The sequence below is a fragment of the Chelonia mydas genome, chromosome 10 (assembly GCF_015237465.2).
Source record: "Chelonia mydas isolate rCheMyd1 chromosome 10, rCheMyd1.pri.v2, whole genome shotgun sequence".
NCBI lineage: Eukaryota > Metazoa > Chordata > Testudines > Cheloniidae > Chelonia > Chelonia mydas.
In genome coordinates this window covers 15957415-15980214 of record NC_051250.2, presented here as the reverse complement: position 1 = coordinate 15980214, position 22800 = coordinate 15957415, and the positions used below count along the sequence as shown (strand labels likewise).

Below are 22800 nucleotides of genomic sequence, written 5' to 3'. Positions count from 1 at the left end.
AGGGTCCCACAGGCTGTAGTTTGCCCACCTCTGTTTTAAATGCAAGGTAAGTATGATGCAGTGTTGGCTGACTCTTAAAAGCCCCTCCCCCTTAGTCTCACTGGTGTGTTGTCTATAATGTCATATCAGCTGTAATTAATAAAATTAAGTATATAAAGTAGGAGTGATTAGCAGACAGGAATAGAGGAAGAACTGAAAGTTGTTGCAACAAGGTAAATGAAGAGCAAAGAAAGGAAACGGGGAGATAGCAGTGGTCACAAACAGTCCTCCCAGTAAGTAATGCTGAATGTGACTGAACAAAGAATGATAAAGGCTATTCTTGATTTTTGTGCAGACTCCCCATTAATGGTGAGATGCACTGTTTCAAGAAAGGGGGGAGGTAGTCCTAGAGTTATACTCCAGCCTACAATTAAACTGAAATTCAAACATCTCCCCAAAGGAGTCTAAAAGCATGGTTCAGGGGAAAAGATGGTTGTCCTATACTACAAGTCCCAGTTTTCAAATCATTGAAGCATTAAATTGCCACCCCTGGGAGCTAGAGACAGTAGTAGCTGGTTAGTTTTATCACATCTGAAACAGGGATCAAAGCAAGAAGAATACAATTTTATTTGAAGGACCAAATTATGGCATCCTACAAAATGCAAGGAAAACTGTCAAGGCCAGCAAACTTCTCTCAGCACTGTTCTTGGGCTAGTGACCAGAGAAGTAGTGTGTTTTTTTTTTTAAATCCCTCACCCCATGACATCTAACAACCTGTAATTCATTTGTTTTGAAGAGCATGTACTTACATATTACTGAAAGTCAGCCAGTTCCAAGCCACTACCCCTCTGCTATAAATAGCAAGCACACACACTTTGCAATAAAGATTTAAGAACATTTAGACAAAAATTCAAGCATTACCAATGACATGATTCAAGAATTTATTAAGTCATACATGCAAAACATACTGCTAACTGCATTAGCAAAAGATCAATGGAAAAACTTCACAATTTTGCAACTTGATTTTTAAATTTTGCTCTAGTGGTTGAAAGGGTATAGTTCAACATTGTATTCTTGCCAGTTTAGGATGTACAGAACATTGTTAGCACTAAGTTACAGAACTTCACAGACCCAAGTTATCATTACCAGATAAATCATTGTGATGCACATGTAGGTGAGCTAAAGGACAATTGTCAACATTAGTCATGTTAGTGTTGGGGTACCTGGCAAAGTAATGTTTGAGAAGGTTCAGAGCTTAAGGAGGTCAAAAGTATAAAAATTACTAAAACTTGTAAAGCTGTTTCACATGATTTTTACACCTAATGACTAGAAGACTAAAGAAAGCTCCTCAGAAAGCACGTAACTTACTGGATCAGAAGTAACAGGAAAATAAGGATATGCGTAAACTTTCTAATCTACAAAAAGCACAAAATGCTAATATATCAGAAAGGTTTTAAAATACAAGTTATATTGCTCAAGAAGAAGAAATTCTACAAGAAAAGCATTTACTAAATATAACATCTGTGGGAATGGACCAGTTCAAAGTTGTTTGAAAGTTGTGCCCTACTTGAAAATTAATTCAAAAAACTTACCTATAAACACCAACCACTTTTTCACCTACTGCATATTTGTGACAAGTTAATTTTACTGTTACGGATTTTACCTGTGACAAAAATCTATTCAGCTTAACCACTCAGTTGACAATGTAGTGTAAATTGGTCTGTACAGTGTCAAAATACTGTCTGGCAACATCACTTGATCAAACCAGATGTGTTTCACCTACCCATCACAATACAATGCTGTCAAGAGGAGTACATATACTTCAGTAAGAATATTTATTTTTAATCACAGCAGCAAGAACTACATTGTAACCGAGCCCTTACCAGGGATAAAGCATTTTTTACTGTGACTAAGGTTGTCAGTCATATAGTCAATTATCTTAATCATTTAGGTTGGATATACAATGCTATGCAACAACCACAGGTTGAGAAAATGTTTACATTAGACTGAAACATTTTCCTAAGGATACTGTACTGTTACATAGTTGTGAAAAACTAGAGTGTTTTGCATTTCCTACAGACATTAGAGTTTTCTTAAAGACGAGTCTTAAAAATAGTTTAGTGCTTAGTGTTCATAGCACAACGCAACTTAATTCAGCAGATAGTTTGGCAACACTTGATTAATCTGAGCAAGAATAGGACTTTAAAAATAAGGCTTTACATAGGTTTGTCATTTTTTAGGATTTCACTTTTAGTAGAATTTGAAAAGCAGTTCTCATACTTTAAACAAATGAAACCATGAAATTGTTGATTGGTTCAAAAATTTTATGGAAGAGAACTAATTTATAACAGAAAAACTTGGCATTGAATGTGAATGCTCCCTTGTTCCGAGCAAAGCACACAAGGTTCGGAGTGGGGGTGGGGCAGGGTAACATTTACAGCAGACGACATTTTCTCTTCCTCTTCTTTACAGGAGGGGGGCAGAGAACTGCTCGAATAGCTTCATCGAATACTGTCTTGAGGCCTCGCTGTGTAAGTGCTGAGCATTCTAGGTATTTCACTGCACCTGCAGAAAGCCAGAAGGTTTGAAGTTACAAAACAATTCTCTACATTGTGCCAAAGACACCCTTGTTTCTGTTTTTGGCAGTCGGTCAGTTAAAAGCAGTATCTCCTCTTAAAGTCTCCTCCTATACAATGAATTTCAGGTACAGTCAATGTAATTCAGTAAAAATCATACCAATCTCTTTTGCCATGGCAAGGCCTTGTGGATAGGTGATTGGAGTCAATTTCTTTTCCTTCAGCTTTTCAATAGTGTCTTTATCATCTCTAAGATCAAGTTTGGTACCCACTAGAATGATGGGAGTGTTAGGGCAATGGTGTCGCACCTCAGGATACCACTGCAAAAAAAGGATGCAAGTTTGTACTTGTGTAGCAACTATCATATAAGACCCACAGAGCACTTTACAAATCATTAAAGACTCACAACATTCCAGTAAGGTAGGTAGAAATGTGGGGCAAAGAAATTAAAGATGAGATTCCCCCAAAATATTCCTTCTCTAACCACAAGACAAGTGACAGTCACTCTGTCCAGACCAGTGGTTCTCAACTTATTACCTGGGACCCCGGGCTCACCCACGGCCTTTAGCACACAGCTGAGCTGGGCCGCAGCTGTGTGCTAATTGGGCCGCATGCAGCCAGCTGGTCCAGACAGTAGTCAATACGCAGTGGAAATGCCCTTTGTTCACTGGTTTGACAGGAGTATGGAAACTTTTCGGGCAATTTAACAGTTAGCAGAAAAATTTCAGTTAAAGTCCTGCTGGGCTCAGAAGTGTAATTACAAGCAGAGATACCCCAGAATAGGAGGGTGGAAGAAATACCCTCCCATGTCTTTCAATAAACTGTAAATTGTAAAATCAATACGTGCCCAAATTGAAATATAGCCCCTTGTTCAAGATCCATTGAATATTAAGCATAACAAAGATAAAGGGGATCACCCCAAGGCAGCTAAATTTTGGCTTTGTGAACCTGAGCCAACAAGCATGGCATCCAGCATTTAACATCAGAGAGAGACTTAACTCCTTTCTTATCCAGGACAGTTGACTTCTACAGGCTGAAAAATCCTGCTGTGGCTTTGCAAAACAAAGAGAAGAGAATACATTCACGATAACAGACCATCTGCGACAGCTCTCCATCATGCAGAATGGATCATTTCTCCTTGCCAATGGAAATGTGACAGGACTAAAATAAGCTTCTGAATGCCAGCTGATTTTCTGGTTAGTCAGCAGGCAAAGTGCAGAGCCTAGATCAAGTCTTCGATCACCACCAAAATTTGCCCCTTTTGGCTATGTACTTTTCCAAATTCTTTGCTATCAAATGTGCATTTAAGAGCTCCCTATACCACCTGACATCTTAAAACAGATTTATAAGATTTGTGTATTCCATTTAACCGACTTACAGTTAGGAAAATGATAAAATGTATCAGTTTTGTAAATTACTTTTTTCCTTACCATCACACATCAAGGAAAAAGATTCTAGTTTGAAATGTAGCAGGTGCACTGCACTGCTAAAAAGAACTTTTAAGATTAAGCAACTGACATGGCCGAAAGCAGCAAAATTCTGGATTTCTCCTTTACAGGTAAAGTAGCATTGTTCAATCAGAGAGACAAGGTGGACAAGGTAATATCTTTTATTGGACCAACTTCTGTTGGTGAAGGAGACAAGCTTTTGAGCTGCATAGAGCTCTTCTTCAGGTCATAAACCTGCAGAGACCTGAAGAGGAAGGAGCTCTGTGCAGCTGAAAAGCTTGTCTCCTTCACCCACAGAAGCTGGTCCAATAAAAGATATTACCTCACCCACCTTGTGTCTCTAATATACTGGGACCTACACGGCTACAACACTGCAAACATTGTTCAATCATGTAATTTAAATGACACCTGCTAAACTCCAACATTACTGATGTCTTCACACAAGAATTGTATAGAACATGTGAACCCAGTTTTTCCTTTAATTCCTACTGTAAAGCAAAGAATACAGGCTGTGCCCTAAGAAACAGTACAGTGATTAGTCTCTCCAAGGAAAGAAGGGGACACTAGCCTACACTTACCTTAGCACGAACATTTTCAAAGGATGCAGGACTCACAAGGGAAAAGCAAATTAAGAAGACATCCTACAAAACAAATGTTGAGTTAGCCCAGTACAGTAACCACTGGAGAACAAACGGTATCTTCTTTAATATAAGATAGGTTTCTATTCAGCTACTGCAGGCATCTAGTCAGTAACTGCTAGAATAGTTGTACCAGCAGTATGTTAGCATTTCAAAATTTTACTCCCAGCACCTCAACTCTTGCTAAGCTATTCAGATACTGAAAAAATAGTAGAACCTTGGAGGAGCCCATGACATTTTGATGAAAGGAGAAGTAGAATTTTGTGGATAACAGTAAGAGAAGAGTCACTAGAATTACAGTCTCCTGTCTCCCTTTCAGCTTAGACACAATGAAAGGCCACGTGATTTAAGATTTAAATAACATCCTGCACTAATGTGCTAGGTGTGTGCTTAAGTAGAAAGTGTTACTGCTCCATTACTTCTGAAAGCAAATCATACCAGTTCAGGGGAGATTTTCTGGTCTGAGGGAATGGGTGCAACGTGGAGTATGGCTCTGAGAAATCACATCAGCTGGCCAGCTTTAAATGACTACTTCTATGTAAAATATCCTTAAACCATCTAAGCAGACATTTTCTTGCATCCAGTACACAATTTGCAGATTATTACTGTTGTGCACAGATTAAATGAATCCTGTGTGAGTTCTGAATCTATTATATAGAATGTTAATGTGAAACACTGTAGGGTTTCCCTCCTTCTTTCCAGCTAGGATCAGGCATGTAAAAAAATTCAGAGTGCAAACCAATCTTACTAGCCCACTCCTTTCCTTAGTGATTGGACCAGAGAAGAAAGACCTTTAAAAAGTCATCCCCTTGCCTTTCAGTTGAGGGAGGGATGAATTTTATTGCAAGGAAGAGACTGAGTGGGAAAAAAAAAATCATTGAGGAAAAGATAGAAGAGATGGGAAATAAGATTAATGTGCAAATGCAACAAAATACAAATGTCAAAGGCTTCATATCCTGATTGCTTCTAACTTATTTTGAGAAAGTGTTTAAATTTGGTTAACTAGAAGATTCATTTCTAAATCTGGTCATCTGAAGATTACTGCAATCTTCCTACATAAATCTTACACCTGAACAAAGTATTACTCAAAGCTCCAGCTTTCCTTGACCCACTTTTCATATTGGAGTAAATACAAATAAAAACACAAGTTTATTAAGGAATCAGAGGCATTTCAGAATGTTAGTTGATTGTACGGCATTTCAAGGCTTTCTGTTAGGTTTGCTTCTGACATCTGCACTGCTAAGCACTTGCAACCCAGTCCTTCATGCATCACCCCAGCAAGTTTCCCCAGCCATGACACCAGAAGAAGAAAGATGGGCAATATCACATAATATGATACTATGGCCACTACTTAATTTTTCCAGTTCTGCAAGTTTATGGTAAATCTCTAGTTCTGCATGTTGTGCAGGTTCACTTCACCCCTTTACTAATTCCGGGTAATCAAAATGTTTGAGTGTACAGGAAGTTCTATGGGTTATTTGCAACTTTCAGGTTACCCTTCTGTATTAAAAATCTAATCCAAAACACAGGAGGAAAACACATTTTAACTTTAAGAAAAACTTTACTCTTAAGAAAAGCATTGATTTAAAGAGGTATGATAATAGTGGGTGCTCAGACCTATAAAGTAATAATAGTGTCCCAAGAGTTAAACTTTAAGTACAAGGGAACAACTATTGTTTAGTAAAATAGGGGCCAATTTATCACTGTATTATTGTGAGAAAAACAAGGCAACAGAACTTGGAACTTAAGTTTATTGAAAGTTTTACATACGGCAATAGGTTGATCTTTCAGACTGGAAGTTAAATTGTTATCATTGGTTCCTCCAACCTAACAACAGTATGAGACAAATTAAGTTTAGGAGTAACTTTAATGTAAAGTTTGCTATTACCTGACCATTTCTTCTCAGCATTACTATTCTCACCAATCCTCACAACACAGCTTTCCTTCTCAAAAGGCTATCTTCCTTGGAAGTCACCAGACATCTAGAAAAACCCACTAGAACTATTTCTTCTAAAGCTGTAGATTTAGCTACCTATATTGATAAAGATGACTAGGAACAGCAAACACTGCTAAGCATGCTCATCTCTTTAAAAAAAAAAAAAAAAGTTAAACCACACTTGAGTGGACAAGAGTCACACAGTAAAAAATTAGATAAGAAATTTTCTTCTCATTCATGTGTCACGTTTACCAATCCTCAAAGATTTTCCATACAGTGAGAACAGAATACATTAAAGCAGTGAAGTTTAAAGTGTGAATTAGTGTCAAAACATTGCAAAGCCATGTGAGAAGGAAGTTATTACTACATCGACTTGGGTGCAGAACAAATATCAACTTCTAACACCAGGTCTTTATCAACTCACATTTCTTTATTTACTATAACTGATCTGTTGATTGAGTACTAGCCCTAGAAGTTTAAACAGTCTGAGTGCCCAGCAGGTTGAACAAACATTTTGTCCCCCTGTACATAGGTTTGGCACATGACAGTTCCATACACTTTAAAGTTCTACCTTTTCTCACAATTTGGTGGGTTCCCAATGAGCCATTCTTCACCCTGTGATGTCTTTTAGAATAGTGGTTCTCAACCTTTCCAGACTACAGTATCCCTTTCAGGAGTCTGATTTGTCTTGTGTACCCCAAGTTTCACCTCACTTAAAAACTACTTGTTTACAAAACCAGACAACAGTGTTACAGCACACTATTACTGACAAATTGCTTCCTTTCTCATTTTTACCATACAATTATAAAATAAATCAATTGGAATATAAATATTGTACTTACATTTCAGTGAGCAGTATAAATTAATCATTGTCTGTATGAAATTTTAGTTTGTACTGACCTCGCTAGTGCTTTTTATGTAGCCTGTTGTAAAACTAGGCAAATATCTAGATGAGTTGATGTACCCCCTGGAAGATCTCTGTGTACCACTAGTGGTACACGTACCCCTGGTTGAGAACCACCATGTTAGAAGAAAAGAGATGTTGTTAAGGTGCTGAGAGTCTCCCAAACAAGCCTGGGAGTTTCCTTTGTTTTAAATATCCCACTACTGCTCCTGCATACGAGAGAGTGCACAGATAACTGCTGGATTTTCTTCCTCGCAGAAGCAGAGATCTCTGGAAGTTTTGTAGGGACCACCTATAGTTGACAGGTTTGTATCAGTCTCTGGTCTCATGGTTGACAAGAAAGCCTTATTGTGAGGACTAGTGACCACAGCGTATGAATGAAAACTGAATTAAGACGAATGAACTACAAAAATTTAAGTTAGAGTTCACTGAGTGAAATCCATCTTATTCAACAGAGAAATGAAATTATATAAGAAATGAAGTAGTTTTGCATTTTAATATTTGAGAACATGAAATATAGTTTCAGACCATTTATAATGGCTAGTAATTACTATGAGAAAGCTGCAATAACTTTAAGTTTACCACTTTCTTCTAGCTGAAGGACAGTTCTATCAGATAAAGACTAGCTCAAAAGAAGACCACTGAGTTTGACAGAAAATAGCTTTAGGAAACTAGTATCTAAAGAGATTAGCTGAGCTGTGGTGGCAGCTGCACTTGAGAGACTAGAGCAGACTACGTCATCTTCCATATACAGGAGGAACAAGGCACGGTCTATGCAGGTTCAGGATTTAACTAGTTACAAGCAACAAAACACAAATACATTTCTCCTGATGTTATCATCGAAATTAAAAGTGTATCATAAATACTCTTGGCCTGAAATAATTTAAGAGCTCTAACATACCCCATGTCAACCCCAAGAAAAGAGAGTGTGGCTCTTTCACATTTAATACCAAATCAAATGAAGCTGAATGACATCAAGTGCTTAGCAATGAGTGTCAGACTGAAGCCAAACAGCATGCCCAAAAACCAGATCTTGCTTTTGGCAGGGACTCTAACCTTAATCAACAGACTTTCTATTAAGACTACTCAATTCATCAAAATTTATTTTTCAATTAAATATTCTAGTCAATTGTGGGTCTCCAATTGCACATAAAGCCAGCATGCCTCAGTGTATGAAAAATAAGAGTGTGTGTGAAGGTTTCGACATCTCTTCAATTGCAGACAGATACAAGACCCAAGTATTATGGCTGCAGCATTCAGATGGAACTCGCCAGAGTTCAATTTTACCATTAAATTTGATATCTTATTATGATGAAGTGTTAAAAATCTTAGTATGATTCAAGAAAGAAGCAATCAGACATTTATAGGGCTATTTAGGCTATATACATGCTTTCAAATATCTCATAGTATAAGTCTTACTGTTTGTGGATAGGATAATGGACGTAATCGGTCATAGTCTTCTTGTCCAGCTGTATCCCACAAACCTAGGTTGACTGGTTTTCCATCAACCATTACATTAGCAGAGTAGTTGTCAAAGCTACAGAATTAAAAAAAGATTAGTTCAAGTCTTTTCTGTGAATAATAGCAAGCCAATAAATTTATCTTTTACAGTAAACTACAAAGGCTAAGATCTTCTGTAAAATCCTAGTCACAAAGATTACAGATGGAAAAAGTCAAACTCTAATCCATCTATCTCCACCATCAAATGTAGTCCCAGTATAAGTTGATTAGTGGGCATAGTGGAAGTGAGCTGATAAAAATGTACAATAAATAAATACTACATGGATACCACCACATATCACAGACACCAAATATAAAAGTAAGCCCAAGAAGCCAAAAATACTCTTAAATAAATCTAGATGCTGAGTTAAGCTTTTATTAAGAGAAAACTAAATGGTGATGTTTTCAACTGATGTACACAATTAAAAACCACCACCACCAACAGTGGCTAGTATACCGACTTTGACATAAATTAGTTCATAAGGTTTTATTGATATACTTACACAGTGGGTATGTATTCTCCAGGAAATGCATTGGTTGTGTAACTGATGAGTAGACATGTTTTACCTACAGCACTGTAAAAGAGAAAGTATATTCATGGTTAAGTGCTCTCTCTTATATGCAAGGGAGAATAAACAGCCCTTCAACAGAAACCATTTCATTTTGCCATTTGAAGTGAGATTAAGCTGAAACTTGAATTGTCAGTGCTCAAAGTTCTGTGACTGTGGCTTTCCAATAGTAAACACATCAGTCAGAAGATAAACTTAAGCTTCAGTGGCAGACAGAGCCAAATAATGTAAGATCTCCTAAAATATGAAGGGTCAATAAAAAGTTACCAGACTTTGTTTGGATTTTAGCTACAAAAAAAGTCATATGTCTTAACCAGAAAACCAATTTCTGCTGTCATTTGACCAATTTTACTCCCTGAACAGTACTGATATACCTATCATTAGCACAAGTTCTTGAAATTTATAAAACTGAAAAGAATATCTCCCTCTACCCTTAATTCAACTTAAAGTTGTTATTCCTTTTACAAGACTCAACTTTATTTTCCTTACACCAGTTAACTTTTAAGAAACTATTGCCAATTTCTTCTCAAAATGCCACATTATAGGGGTTGAGGAAACAGGAGTAGCAGTCCTCACCAACATCTGCTAAAATGGCAGAATGAGATCCTGTATGCAGTATCACTTCCTTAGAAACCCACAGACATATCATGGAAAACTCATGTAGAGCTAATTCTATCCTAACATTAAATCCAACTTATGCAAAGATTTTCCCACAAAAAAACCCAAACTCCTCCATATAACTGGGGAGAAAGCCTATGTTCTGGGTTTCTTTGAAGACCTGATAGCCAGCTCCCTTCTCCCCAGCATTACCTAAACTGAAATATTAAGGCAGGTAGCTTTGTTACCTTTGGTAACAGGTTCAATTAACAAGGGTTGGGATAATTAAGGTTTGACAACATAACTTTTTTTTTTGAGAGAGAGAAACAGACAAAAATTTCATAAAATTAGGTTTCTAATGCTTAAGAGTTCATCTGGTCCTGATACTTGTTCCTCATTTGAAGAGTATCCTCCTTTGATGATATAACGTTTTCCAGAGGATCACTTCTGCAATTATTAGCTGCTGCAAAGAAGATAATATCATCAAGGGATTATGTTCTTCCTGATGCTTACTCCTCACTTGAACAGATGAACTTCTCTTCAAAAGGCAAAGTATTTTCAGGCAGATGTTTTATCACCAAATACTGATTGTTCAAAATGTATGCATCAGCAGCATTTTAATCCTTGCTGTACTTACAAGTATAACCTTCCATTACGCTATGACTCATGCAACTCTTATTTTCTCTCTTTCTCTCTCTCTCTCACACACATGGGTAAGAAACTCATTGAAGTCAGGTTATCTGCTGTGAAGTCTTACCTTAGTACTTAGTCGTTACACAAAGAAATCCTAGCAACTAATCAAATGTCCTTTAGCTTTTGCATGAGGAAAAATATTACTGCAAGGCTTACAAAAGGATTTTTGTCAAGGGCTTTAATATACATAGGCTTTCTGGCTTTAAAACATTATGAGTTAACACCTGTGGCAGTTTTATCATATTTACTATCACCACAATGACTACATATTTTGTCTGGTTTGTGAAAGCATCTAGTTACTTTAATGTGGATTTCCTCTTTCCTTTCCAAAGGTAAAAAGAACTTGTTTGAATATTTTTATAATCTTTGCAACAGCCAATACCTACTATCGCTACTAATCATCTCTAGTGATTCAACAATGAAAGCAGGTTAGGTGGACCCTGTGCTCTGTCAGAGCTACAAGTTACTGTGTACATTGCAACTCTGCCTGCAACAGGTTCCTCCAATACACTTTCTTAATCAATTCAACAATACTTTGTTTGCTTGACAAGCTATTCAATTGTTCTTAATGACCGATAAAACTAGAATCTTAAGCAAGGCCGTTGTGATCTGCCCATGCTAGTGCCTGTCTGGGAATCTATCCCACATGTCCATATGTAATTTTTAACTGTTTCTGACTCAGGGCTTGTCTACACTGGCAATTTACAGCACTGCAACTTTCTTGTTGAGGGGTGTGAAAAGACACCCCCCTGAGCACAGCAAGTTTCAGCATTGGCAGCTGCGCCCCTCGCAACCACACAAACCACGTTAAAGTGCTGCCACAGCAGCGCTTTAGCATTGCCAGTGTAGACTAGCCCTCAGTGGTGGGGTGACACACAGCATAATGCTCAATATGCTGTAGCTTTTTGTCCCACCTAATAAAGTTTTTTCTCATCACTCAAGATATAAACTCTTATAATTTGATTATATAAATTGTTCACACTAATTTTGAAGCAGTAAGGAAAGTCTAAATTTCAACTCTCTTCTGTTATATTAGCTGCAATTTCCTCCTAAAATTTGCACTGTATTTTGTGCTCAGATACACCTCTAATTTATGGCATTAAATTCTGTACTCAGTAAGCCTCAGTTTTGCATATTTTACTGTAGTAGATGTCTTTCTGGTGGCTTTAAGATGTATGCAAAAAAGTGGCCTAGCAATTTCTCAATCAGGAACACATGGGAAACTGGGATTTGCTTCAGGATCTGGAAGTTAATGAGACTGGACCAGGGATGGATGATCCCTGGGCAGCCAGTAAATGCTTACTTCAAGGATTCACTCCAGTGGCATATTGAAATGAAGCAGAAACAGCTGCAGTTTATCATTATGAAAACAGAGGCAGTAAAGTTGCATCCTTCATGGCAGTCCTAAAAGTTTAGCATTCCCAGCATATAACAGAGAAATGACGAGGTGTATTTAAATAAAAGGAAAGAGTAGTCGTCTAGTCAGTCGAGCTCAGGACTAGGAGCCAGAGTCTCCCAAATTCTAATCCCAGCTGTAAAACAGTGCCCTTGAGCAAATCACAGACCCTTTTGCAGTTTTCCCAACCTGTGAAATAGGGATAATTACTTACCTCACAGAGTTGTTGTGAGGAATAATGTTTGCAAAGTGATTTTAAGGTGAACATCACTCTAAATATTATAAATCTTTCTACACAAATTGGGAGTTTCCAGGAGTTTTGAAGTAAACCAGCATTCTCTGAAAACAGGAGCCTGTTGTATTGTTTTAATATCATTAAACCAATTGATTATTCTTAGACTTCTATACCTGTAAGAGTCTGAGTCCAGGATATTAACACTTCCAAAAGGGAAATTGTAAAGAGTATGTATGGACCTAGGCCTTTCAGAGTGCCACAGAATAGGAATAGAATACGTTCAGATTATAAATAAGTCATCAAAGCTTTAAACCCTAGAAGTTCTGGAGCACCAATGTCCCATATTCTATGGGAGGCTTCTTTAGGACCTGGAGGCAATACTGTTAAGATTCCAGAGCATGTTTCACCTGATGCCCCATTCTCAATAGGTCCCATAAGACATCAATAAATATAAACAATTTGAATATAAAATTTAAGACCACTGGTTTGATAGGTACTGAAAAGTAAGAATATTCCACTCATTATTTGCAACAGTGAATGAAGAGCAATTTTCGGCCCTCACGTCTTCCTTTCCAGCTCACTGTGCAGTGGGAATGGTGAGTCTGCTGTGGGTTATTCAGAGCACCCCAGGAAGGTGGTGGTGAAAGATTTCATTCCAGGCTTAAAAGAATTAAAAGAACTGCCTGGTGCTACAAAGCCACACAACAATCAGGCTAAGTCATTAAATCAACAAGAAAAAACAAGTTCAAAAGCCCTGTGTTTCAGACTTGTTCCATTCTAGGTTTCCTGCAGCTCTAGCCTCTTGGCTCTCTGCCCTATGAATCAGATGTGTATGGTTACCAACTCAGAAATAAATCTTTAATGCCTACCTTTGCTATGGTAACCTACATTACATTTATTCCTCATCTCCTGTTTCAATATTATGTTAATACACTTCATTTGAAAAGTGCTTAGAGTCTGAATGAAGGCAACTCTTCTAGGGAAGAGCTGTAATCATATAGTGAGTGGAAATCCCTTACACACAGAAACTTTAGATTAAGATGCATTAATAGAATGACTAATCGGGGCGAAATGACTAATCTGAAAATGGTCAACAAAATTTCTAGCAACTATTTAACCATGGCCTTCCAATCCTATCAACGGTAGTTAGTAGCATCAGGCTGTAATAGGAAATATAGTCTGTAAATCATGGAAAGTTTTAAAATTAATTTGAGAGAATACAGGCAGACAGGAGACTGCATAATTCTGGTTTCACTGTGTTCCACAGAGCATATTACCCCAAGTTTCCCAAGATTGCACTGAACCCCTATTTGCTTCCAGGTGCAATTCAAGGTGTTGACTGATCTATAAAACTTTACATGGTTTGGATCCTGGAAACCCAAGAATATCTACACTAGCAATTTTTGGGAAGTCTTGCACAACACTAGATTTGGTTTGAGCAGGGTTAGATGGCACTGTGGTGAAAATGCTGGCAGACAGTCTACATTAATATTCCCTCCAATTTTAACACCACTGGATCTGCATAGGCAGTAGTAGGACAACTGGAGATTTTCCAAAATTTTACAGTTGAGAACACGGCGCTTGTTTGCAACAATGGCAATGGAGGCCAATTGAGGCACTTGGGTTAACAGTTTCCTTAATTTAGATGTCCAAGAATTGGTAGAATTCTCCTGGAAAGGCTTTTTCCCTGTGGAATGTATTTCTCCCAGTAGTCCACCTGAACCAGAGTATGGACCTTCAGTACACAGTGTAAGGCCCATCTCTTCTCTCAGAATTTATATAATTTAAATAGTAGATGAAACTCTTCTAGCATTGACACTGGTCAAAAAGCTGTGTACTTGTTTTCTGAGTTTAACACTACTCAGAGCCTAGAGACTCTGTGATGGGAGCTTTTATTCGAAATAATCAAATATCTTATTCTACCAGTTCTGAGAACTAAATCCTAAATTTCGTTCCCAAAAGGCACTATTCTAGATGAACCAGAATTCTACCAAGTTTTAATTTTTAAATTCAGAAGCATGTTGTAACAGCAGCTCCCCAAATTCCAACCCCCAATAGCCTCTCTGGCGGCCCCGAAGTTGACAGAGACTGCTATGGGAAAGGTTGAAGTGTTCAGCAAAATGAAAGTTAAAGAACCACCATACTACAGGAATGCTTCACTACTGGAAACAATTTGGAATATTTGCACTGAACTAGAACAAGCCCATTGTCTTTGTTTTAAAGGGATATTGCCAAGTTAATATTTTTTTAAATTTCCTTTGTTCTATTGATACCTTAGATCAACTGAAAGGTTTACTTCTCACTATTTATTTTGTTTACTTTTTGCACTTCATTGAGCTTGGACAATGAAGCTACAATTGGCTTTTATGCACTAGAACAATGCTGCCATACCGATATAAATCCAAGCAAAAAACTGAACCTTTTTGCAGTTAAGTTTCTACTACTTGTTTTTTAAAATCTTGTGTCTGAGAGTAATACTGTATTGTTTATTCTTACGTATAGCGCCCTAAACACTTCAGTAGGAAAAACATTATTTTTAAGTATATAAAAAGAACTATAAGTTTGTGGTCTAATCTACCTGATATTTTACTAAATTTAAGGGTTAGTAATTTGCAAGATGAAACTCAAAGTCAACTTTCCACCCGGGAGAATTTTTTACAGCTAAATCTCAGAAGACAATTTACAATAGAAAAGCTAACCATTAACTATTGAATCAAACATGTCACAGCTTTGATTTATACTAAATATCGACTTCCAGTCAATGAAAATCTTTGTGTTAAGGAAAGCAATTTCAACTGTATTCACTAAAGGGAAGCCACTGCTTCAGTTGTAAGTATATATTAAGGATGACAAAAACCTTTACAGTACAATGAGAGGTCTGGCTGTTTCTGTGGTGCCTAGTAATCAGTTTGCTTCCACTGCAGAACCGTCCCCTCTCATTAGATGAAACCGCTCAGGATTCCATAACAATAAGCAGTCGTTTAGATGCTTCAGTTAGGGAAGCATCTAAACAAGCCTGAATGAAAGCAAAATACTCTGCTAAAAATAACTGGTATCAATGCTTTTGTACCAAATTCTCATCTTCAATAAGAATTCCTTATAAAGAATATCGAAGTAAGTAGCAGAAAAGTGTTGCACATTACACAATCTTATTTCTCTGCATAATAAAATAATTCACAAAGCAACAGTTGCCATCTGTCACTCCGAAACCATCTTCATTGTAAAGATGGATACAAGGCCAAAAATATGAGCGCAAAAACATCATGTACATAGATACTGCTGTGCTTTTCTAACCAACTGTGTGAACTGTGTGACCAATAAATATCAGTTCAGGCATAATGCTAAAGACAAACAGTTCATAAATGTTGAAATTTAGTAGTAGCAATGACACATGTACATTTATATATCCTTGTTTGTTTTTTCTAGCAGAATTTGGCAAAGAATACACAAATTAATATGTATATGTAAGCAAATCAGGATCTCAGGCTTCCATATATATTTTTAAATCATTTTTAGATATTTCTTCTAGATCGGGGTGCCCAACCTGTGGCTCCATAGCCACACGCAGCTCTTCAGAAATTAATGTGAGGCTCCTTGTATAGGCACCGACTCTGGTGCTGGAGCTACAGGCGCCAACTTTCCAATGTGCCGGGGGGTGCTCACTGCTCAACCCCTGGCACTGCCCGCACTCCACCCCTTCCCACCCCCTCCCTTGAGCCTGCAGTACCCTTGTTTCTCCCCGCTGTCCCCCAGAACCTCTTGCACATCACGAAACAGCTCATCGGGAGGTGCGAGGAGGGAGGCGGAGGCGCTGATTGGCAGGCTGCCCATGGGTGGGAGGCACTGGGAGCCAGGGCGGGGTGGGGGGAGGAGCTGAAGGGATGCTGCTGATGTATTACTGTGGCTCTTTGGCAATGTACATTGGTAAATTCTGGCTCCTTCTCAGGCTCAGGTTGGCCACCCCTGTTCTAGATCACCTGATAAGCTGGTACTTTAAAAAAAAAAAAAAGCAGCTAGTTAAATGTCAAAACACAGAATTAGGTAATGAAATATGGAAAAAATGCAACCATGGATTTAAAGAGTTATCAAAATGGGAACACACAGATCAAGACCCCATTCAGACAGCGAAGTTTCTGAAGCACCTGCATTAAGAAAGGCAAACAAATTGAATGTCAGCCCTTCGCTCAATAGCATATATAAAATTTAAGCTAATTACACCATTTTAGTTTTCAAGAAAATGAAGAGAAGAAAAATAATTCTGAAAATGGCTGCAGTGGGATTATACTTATATAGGACCACTTTATTTCTTTTTTAGTAAGTTGTATACTTTTTGTTGAATGAGCCACCATATACAACATGGTTTCCTTCTATTCAACATTCTAAAGTGTTTTTCAAAACATGGAAAATAACATTTAAATTTATTAGCAGCAACACTAGGTCTGGCAAAATTTGTTTAAATGCAATTTGCTATGTTAAGCTAGTGAGATTTTTATAAATTGAAACCTTTTTCCACTGAATGCACCTGATGAAGTGAGCTGTAGCTCATGAAAGCTTATGTTCAAATAAATTGGTTAGTCTCTAAGGTGCCACAAGTACTCCTTTTCTTTTTGCGAATACAGACTAACACGGCTGCTACTCTGAAACCCGTTTGTAAAATGTGTAATATGAGCAACTGATTTATTTATTAACCATTCATATTCTACACAATCACAATTTAAGTATTGTTACGATTAGCTCGTAAATTAACAACACATTATGAAGAGTTTGTATATAAATGTGTTATACTTGTTTGCTCTTTATTCATCAAATTTTAAAAGTGAATAGGAAAAAAATTGCTAAGAACATAAGAGCTGCATGCTTGGTCAGACCAATGGTCCATCTAGTCCAGTATCCTGTCTCCAACAGTGGCAAGGACCAGAGCTTCAGAGAGAATGTACAGAACAGACCAATTCTGGAGTGATACACTCCTGTTTTCTTGCAGTCAGAGGTTAAGGGTAGCTCCAAGCATGGGTTGCATCCCTGAACCATCTTGGCTCACAGCCACTGATACATTCATGAAGGATTGGTCTATCTTACTCTTTTTTTAACCCAGGTAGATTTCATTCGTTCAGAATATTTAATGGACAAAATATTCATTTTAATATAATATTTTAGACAAAGAATTAAGATGTTGATTTAAAAATCAAAGTTACAGTACAGACCCATTTATGCGCAGATGTCGAGAGTCAAGCCGTCACGACCGTGTGTTAACGGACCGCGGGTTAAGAGAGCCATGCTGAAAAAAGCATCTGATTCGCTTAGAAAAACACACTTATTTTCTGCTCTTTCTGGTTCACTTTTTTTCTTCTCTTATGAAGTCTGTCATTTGCCGCAGATGAAACACATTCGCGGCCGATTCAGGCTTTCTCCAGAAATCGATACCTGCACTATGCCATGACGCTTTTTAAAACGACTTATAAACCCCTTGAAGGCTTGGAATGATTCCATCCCAAGTTAAATTTCCAAATTTTGTCACTTGGGCTTGAAGAATTGGCCCACTTAGCGGCATTCCTTTCAGCCTTTCCTGAGCAAAACACATGCACATGGCTTTGTCTATTGTGGGCTTTGCTTAATGGCGCACACGTTCTCACTTAAGCCCCGTGGCAGAATCGACATTTTGTACAAAGCCATTCAGTTTAGATTCATTTTTTAGCCATTCTCAGAGAGTAGATTCGGCAATCCCAATATCTTTTGAAATTTTGGCCTGGGTTTCTCCGCTATTTATTCGATCTATTGCAGCTAGCTTTTCTTCTACAGTGTAGGAATGCTGACGCTTGCCCTCTGCCGAGATATTAGACCTACGGTTAAAGTTTTCTAATGTAGTACATATATTACTACATAACTACTATATATTATATATCTCTATCTCTCAAGACTAAGCGTGCTTGATACGTCTTTACCAATATCGGTAAAGACGTACAACACGTTTCCGCTCCGCACTTCCTGTTGATTTCTAGGACAGTGAGTTAGTGAGCAAATCTGTAGTGCTACATAGCAAGTTCCTGTACCGCGTGTTAATGAGTCTTGCGTGTTAGATAGGTAGCACTGGGAGGCATGGCGCTACCGGGCATTAAGCAGATTTGTGCGTAAATGGGTCTGTACTGTAATTTACTCTTTCATTATAACGAAAAGGAGTACTTGTGGCACCTTAGAGACTAACAAATTTATTTGAGCATAAGCTTTCGTGAGCTACAGCTCACTTCAGCATCCAATGAAGTGAGCTGTAGCTCACGAAAGCTTATGCTCAAATAAATTTGTTAGTCTCTAAGGTGCCACAAGTACTCCTTTTCTTTTTGTGAATACAGACTAACATGGGTGCCACTCTGAAATCTTTCATTATATTAATTTAAGCTAAGTGAAAGAATGATCTGTTGTTATTCCTACCAGTGCCAATGAATTACAGCACTATAAGAGTCTGTTAAATGTGTCAAGACATCATTCTTGTGTAGCACAAGCAATAAGAGCAAGCCAAGTATCTCACATGAATTTTGAAATTCAACATTATTTATTAAAAGTTATTTTAAATGTTAACGAAAACTAATCATTCCCAACATGATGAAAACCACATTAAATGACACAGGGCTGAGGGTGATTTCTTCTAGCTGTACTTACACTCCTCAGTCTATCTACATTGGGTTGCTGTGATGTCCAATTATGCTTAGACTACACTGGGATTTTTGTTTCAATGAAAAAATCAAACTGCATAAAACAAGTCTTGTTTTCCAGCTGCCCTGTGATGCTCCATGAGCTCTGACATCTAGTAAGAAAAAAATGCTTCGAAGATGCTGGGAAGAGCTTCCCTTTATGAAGCCTATTCAACATCATTCAGCACTAAAACACACAATACACACCTTCAAACATGTTCTTTACAAAGGGAGACAGCAGCTATGCATAAACTCGGGCTCAATCCCGTTACAAATAATATCCAAAAGTTATTTCTATTATAATAGCAGGGCATGCAAAGTACCACAGGTGTAACACAGTTCTTTACAGACAATGAATATATGACATGTTGATAATTTTTTGCATTACAATAGCACCTACAGGCTCCAGTTAGGACCAGGACCCTACCTTACTAGCTACAAACATAGTATAGTACAGTCCTTGCCCTGCAGAGATCGCAATCTACTTTCAGTTTATAATCTAAATCAGCAGTTCTCAAACTTCATCAACCTGAGGATTCCCCACTTTGATTTAAAATTTTTCAGGGAACCCCAAGCCCCCCCATTCAGCCCTAGGCCCCGCCCCCACACCATCCCTTCCCCAAGGCCCCACCCCTTCTCACCCCCTGTTCACTCCATCCCCCCTCCCTCCGTTGCTCACTCTCCCCCACCCTCACTCACTTTCACCAGGCTGGGGCAGAGGTCTGGGGTGCAGGAGGAGGTACGGGTGCGGGCGGGGGAAAGGGCTCTGGGAGGGACTTTGGATGCGGGGTCTGGGCTGGGGCAGGAGGTTGGTGTGCAGGAGGGGGTGAGGGCTCCATCTGGGAGGCGTTTATCTTGGGCAGCTCCCAAAAGCGACCAGCACATCTCTCTGACAGCAGCTCCTACTCAGGGGGGGTGAGAGGGTCTCCACACACTGCCCTTGTCCACAGGCACCGCCCCTGCAGCTCCCATTGGCCGCAGTTCCCAGCCAATGAGAGCTGTGGAGTTGGTGCTCAGGGAGCACACAGAGACCCATGCTCCATCCCCCCCACCCCGGGGTCACAGGGATGTGCCAGCTGCTTCCAGCAGCGGCACGGGGCCAGGGCAGGTAGGGAGCCTGCCTTAGCTCTGTTGCACCCCTGGACTTTTAGCGCCAAAAATCTCCCTGTTTGGCTTCAGTAGCCTCCGTGAGATAGGGGAAGGGGAGGATTTGATCAGCAGGGCCTGTGGACCCCCTGGAGTATCCTCAGGGACCCCCAAGGGTCTGCAGACCCCAGTTTGAGAAAAGCTGATCTAAATTTTAATCTTTGGCTGTAAAAGCACAGATCTATCAAAACACGGAACTACTACTGGCAGTGTTTATTACTACTATAATTAAGTCCTTTTAAAGAGATGTTAGAGATAAAAGTATAAGTTTTACATTCAGTTACTTTAACAGTACCTTTACTATATAACTTTAAAGTAGGAAAGAACTGTTTATACATGACATAACTAATTAGGGAGTAGAGAAAACAGTTGTGTCCACTGCTAAACTCATTGTGGTTTAGAAGCAGTCAGGAATAAGGGAATAGCCCTACAATAACTTGAGGAAGTGGCCACCTCTTTGACAGCATCAAAATGGAGTGCACACCCTCGCACACTAACATATAGGGAAGGCCACTATTTTTGTAAGCATGAATACTGTGTATCAAGTCACCACCCAATCATCCACACCTTTGGGATACCTGCCATTCACCACATAAACCCAGAGTTCCAGAGCACCCACCATTCACCAACATCCATATGGGAGCCTTGAACACCCTAATTTCCTAGCAATACCGAAGCCATCCCCTTATCCCATATCTCCCACCCCCCATTTGTCAATAGGAATAGAAGGACCACTACCCCTTCACACATACCATCCCCTGGTGGCTCTCCTTCTACACCAATACAGATCTCCCAACATGCACCCACAACCCTGAAATAACCTGCCGCGGCCAACACTCATACCGAGTACCCCACTCACACAATTTTGGGGGGGGGGGGGGCTTTGTATCAATGTCATCCAGCACTAGCGTGGGGATCCATCAATTTCTTGCATATTTATTTACAACAGCACCTACTTCACAATACCCTATACACAAAGCCCTTCCCACCAGAGAGCCCTGAGGAATGGGGCTGGGTGTGGAAAGTTTGTGGGGGGGGACTGGTGGGCCCCCATGGAGCGGGTGGAACGAGGCCCGCCTCGGCCACCCCACAGGGGGAACAGGGCCCCAGGAGTGGGGGGGGGGGGAAGGAAAAGAGGGCCCCGCCCCGGCCACCCCACGGGTGGGGACCCCTGGGAACGGGGGAGAGGAGAGAGGCCCGCCCCAGCCACCCCACGGGGAAGACGGACCCCCAAGGACCGGGTGGGGGGAAAGAGGGCCCGCCCCAGCCACCCCACGGGGTGGGGACCCCTGGGCACGGGGGAGAGGAGAGAGGCCCGCCCCGGCCACCCCACGCGGAAAGACCCCCGGGGAGCGGAGGGTGTGGTCAGGTCCCAGCCGGGGAAGGAGGAGCAGCGCTCTGGGCTTACCCGTCTCCCACCACCACACACTTGATGGCCTGCATCGGGGCTGCTACGGGGCCGAGTCTCTGCGGCTCCTGCTGCTACCTTGGCGGGAAGGTCCGTGAGGCTAAGGGCCTGCGGGTCCGCACCGGCGTCTGGCCGCCTCCGCCCTCAGTGCCTAGAAGCGGGGACGAGGCAGCGGCCACCACCCAAGGCGGGGAGAGCAGAGCGCTGCAAGGAAACAGGAAGCTCCCGCTCCGCTCACATCCGGCCTTGCCGCGCTCGGCACCAGCTGCCCCGCCTTCGGAACCGCTCGACTACCCCCGCCCTGTCAGCGACGCGGCTTCGGAACCATTCGGAATAGCTCGGGGTCTCTCTCCCGAGCGCTGCCGCAACTTCGTTAGTGTTCGGCAACACGTGATTCACAGCGGGCTTGGCTTCGGCCATCTTCGGCACTGCTCGGTGTCCCTTCCCTTACCTCAGACTAGGAGGGGCCGCCATGTTTGTGCTACTAACCTAGTCAGGGAAATGGGGGGAGGGGAGGAACTCGCCTCTTGCTCTTGCTCTTGCCTCAGTCTCCTCATGAGCACAGAGGGCCTTAGTGTGACCACTGGTATTTGTCCAGTCGTAGTGCGACATGGGGTCCTGCTATGGGACCGTCTCACAGCTCTGGGTGAGACAGAAAGTCACCATGTCAGGGCATCATAGCTCCGGTAGGGTTGCCAGTTTTTGTTGGATGTATTCCTGGAGATTTCGTCACATGACATAATCTTTCATTAAAGATTAATCTTTAATTCCTGGAGATTCCAGGCCAATCCTGGAGGCTTGGCAACCCTAATCTCACCGTGAGGCCAACACACTTGCACACACACCTCTATTACAAGGGAGTCTTTTCCATCATGCTTCTCGTAATGTGATGTGGTGTCATAGCCTGACATAGTGCAACAAGTCACCACCCTCCCTGTCATGAAAGCCCTAGGGCAGGGGTCCCCAACGCGGTGCCCTCAGGTGCAATGGCGCCCGCCGGGGCAGTTGTATGCGCCCCCAGGACACCATGCGGCCACCTGAGAACCGCCCGCCGAAATGCCGCTGAGAAGCGTTGCCGTTTCCCGGCGGCAA

The 22800-nt window shown here is 40.5% G+C and overlaps 1 protein-coding gene across 2 annotated transcripts; it reads right to left on the bottom strand.

Annotated features, from left to right (window-relative positions):
• Positions 1-906: 906 nt before the first annotated feature.
• On the bottom strand, positions 907-22111 carry RAC1 (Rac family small GTPase 1). 2 transcript variants are annotated; one of them, XM_027823047.3, is made up of 7 exons: positions 21709-21997; positions 9485-9556; positions 8901-9018; positions 6412-6468; positions 4582-4644; positions 2716-2875; positions 907-2544 (listed from the first exon to the last, which is right to left on the bottom strand). In XM_027823047.3, exons 1-7 carry the CDS (start codon positions 21741-21743, stop codon positions 2414-2416), a joined length of 636 nt encoding a protein of 211 aa, XP_027678848.1. In that variant the 5' UTR covers positions 21744-21997; the 3' UTR covers positions 907-2413. The 2 variants fall into 2 exon arrangements, with proteins under 2 accessions (XP_027678848.1, XP_007060697.1); XM_007060635.4 differs by lacking the exon at positions 6412-6468 and having other exon boundaries at positions 21709-22111.
• Between the last annotated feature and the right edge of the window lie 689 nt (positions 22112-22800).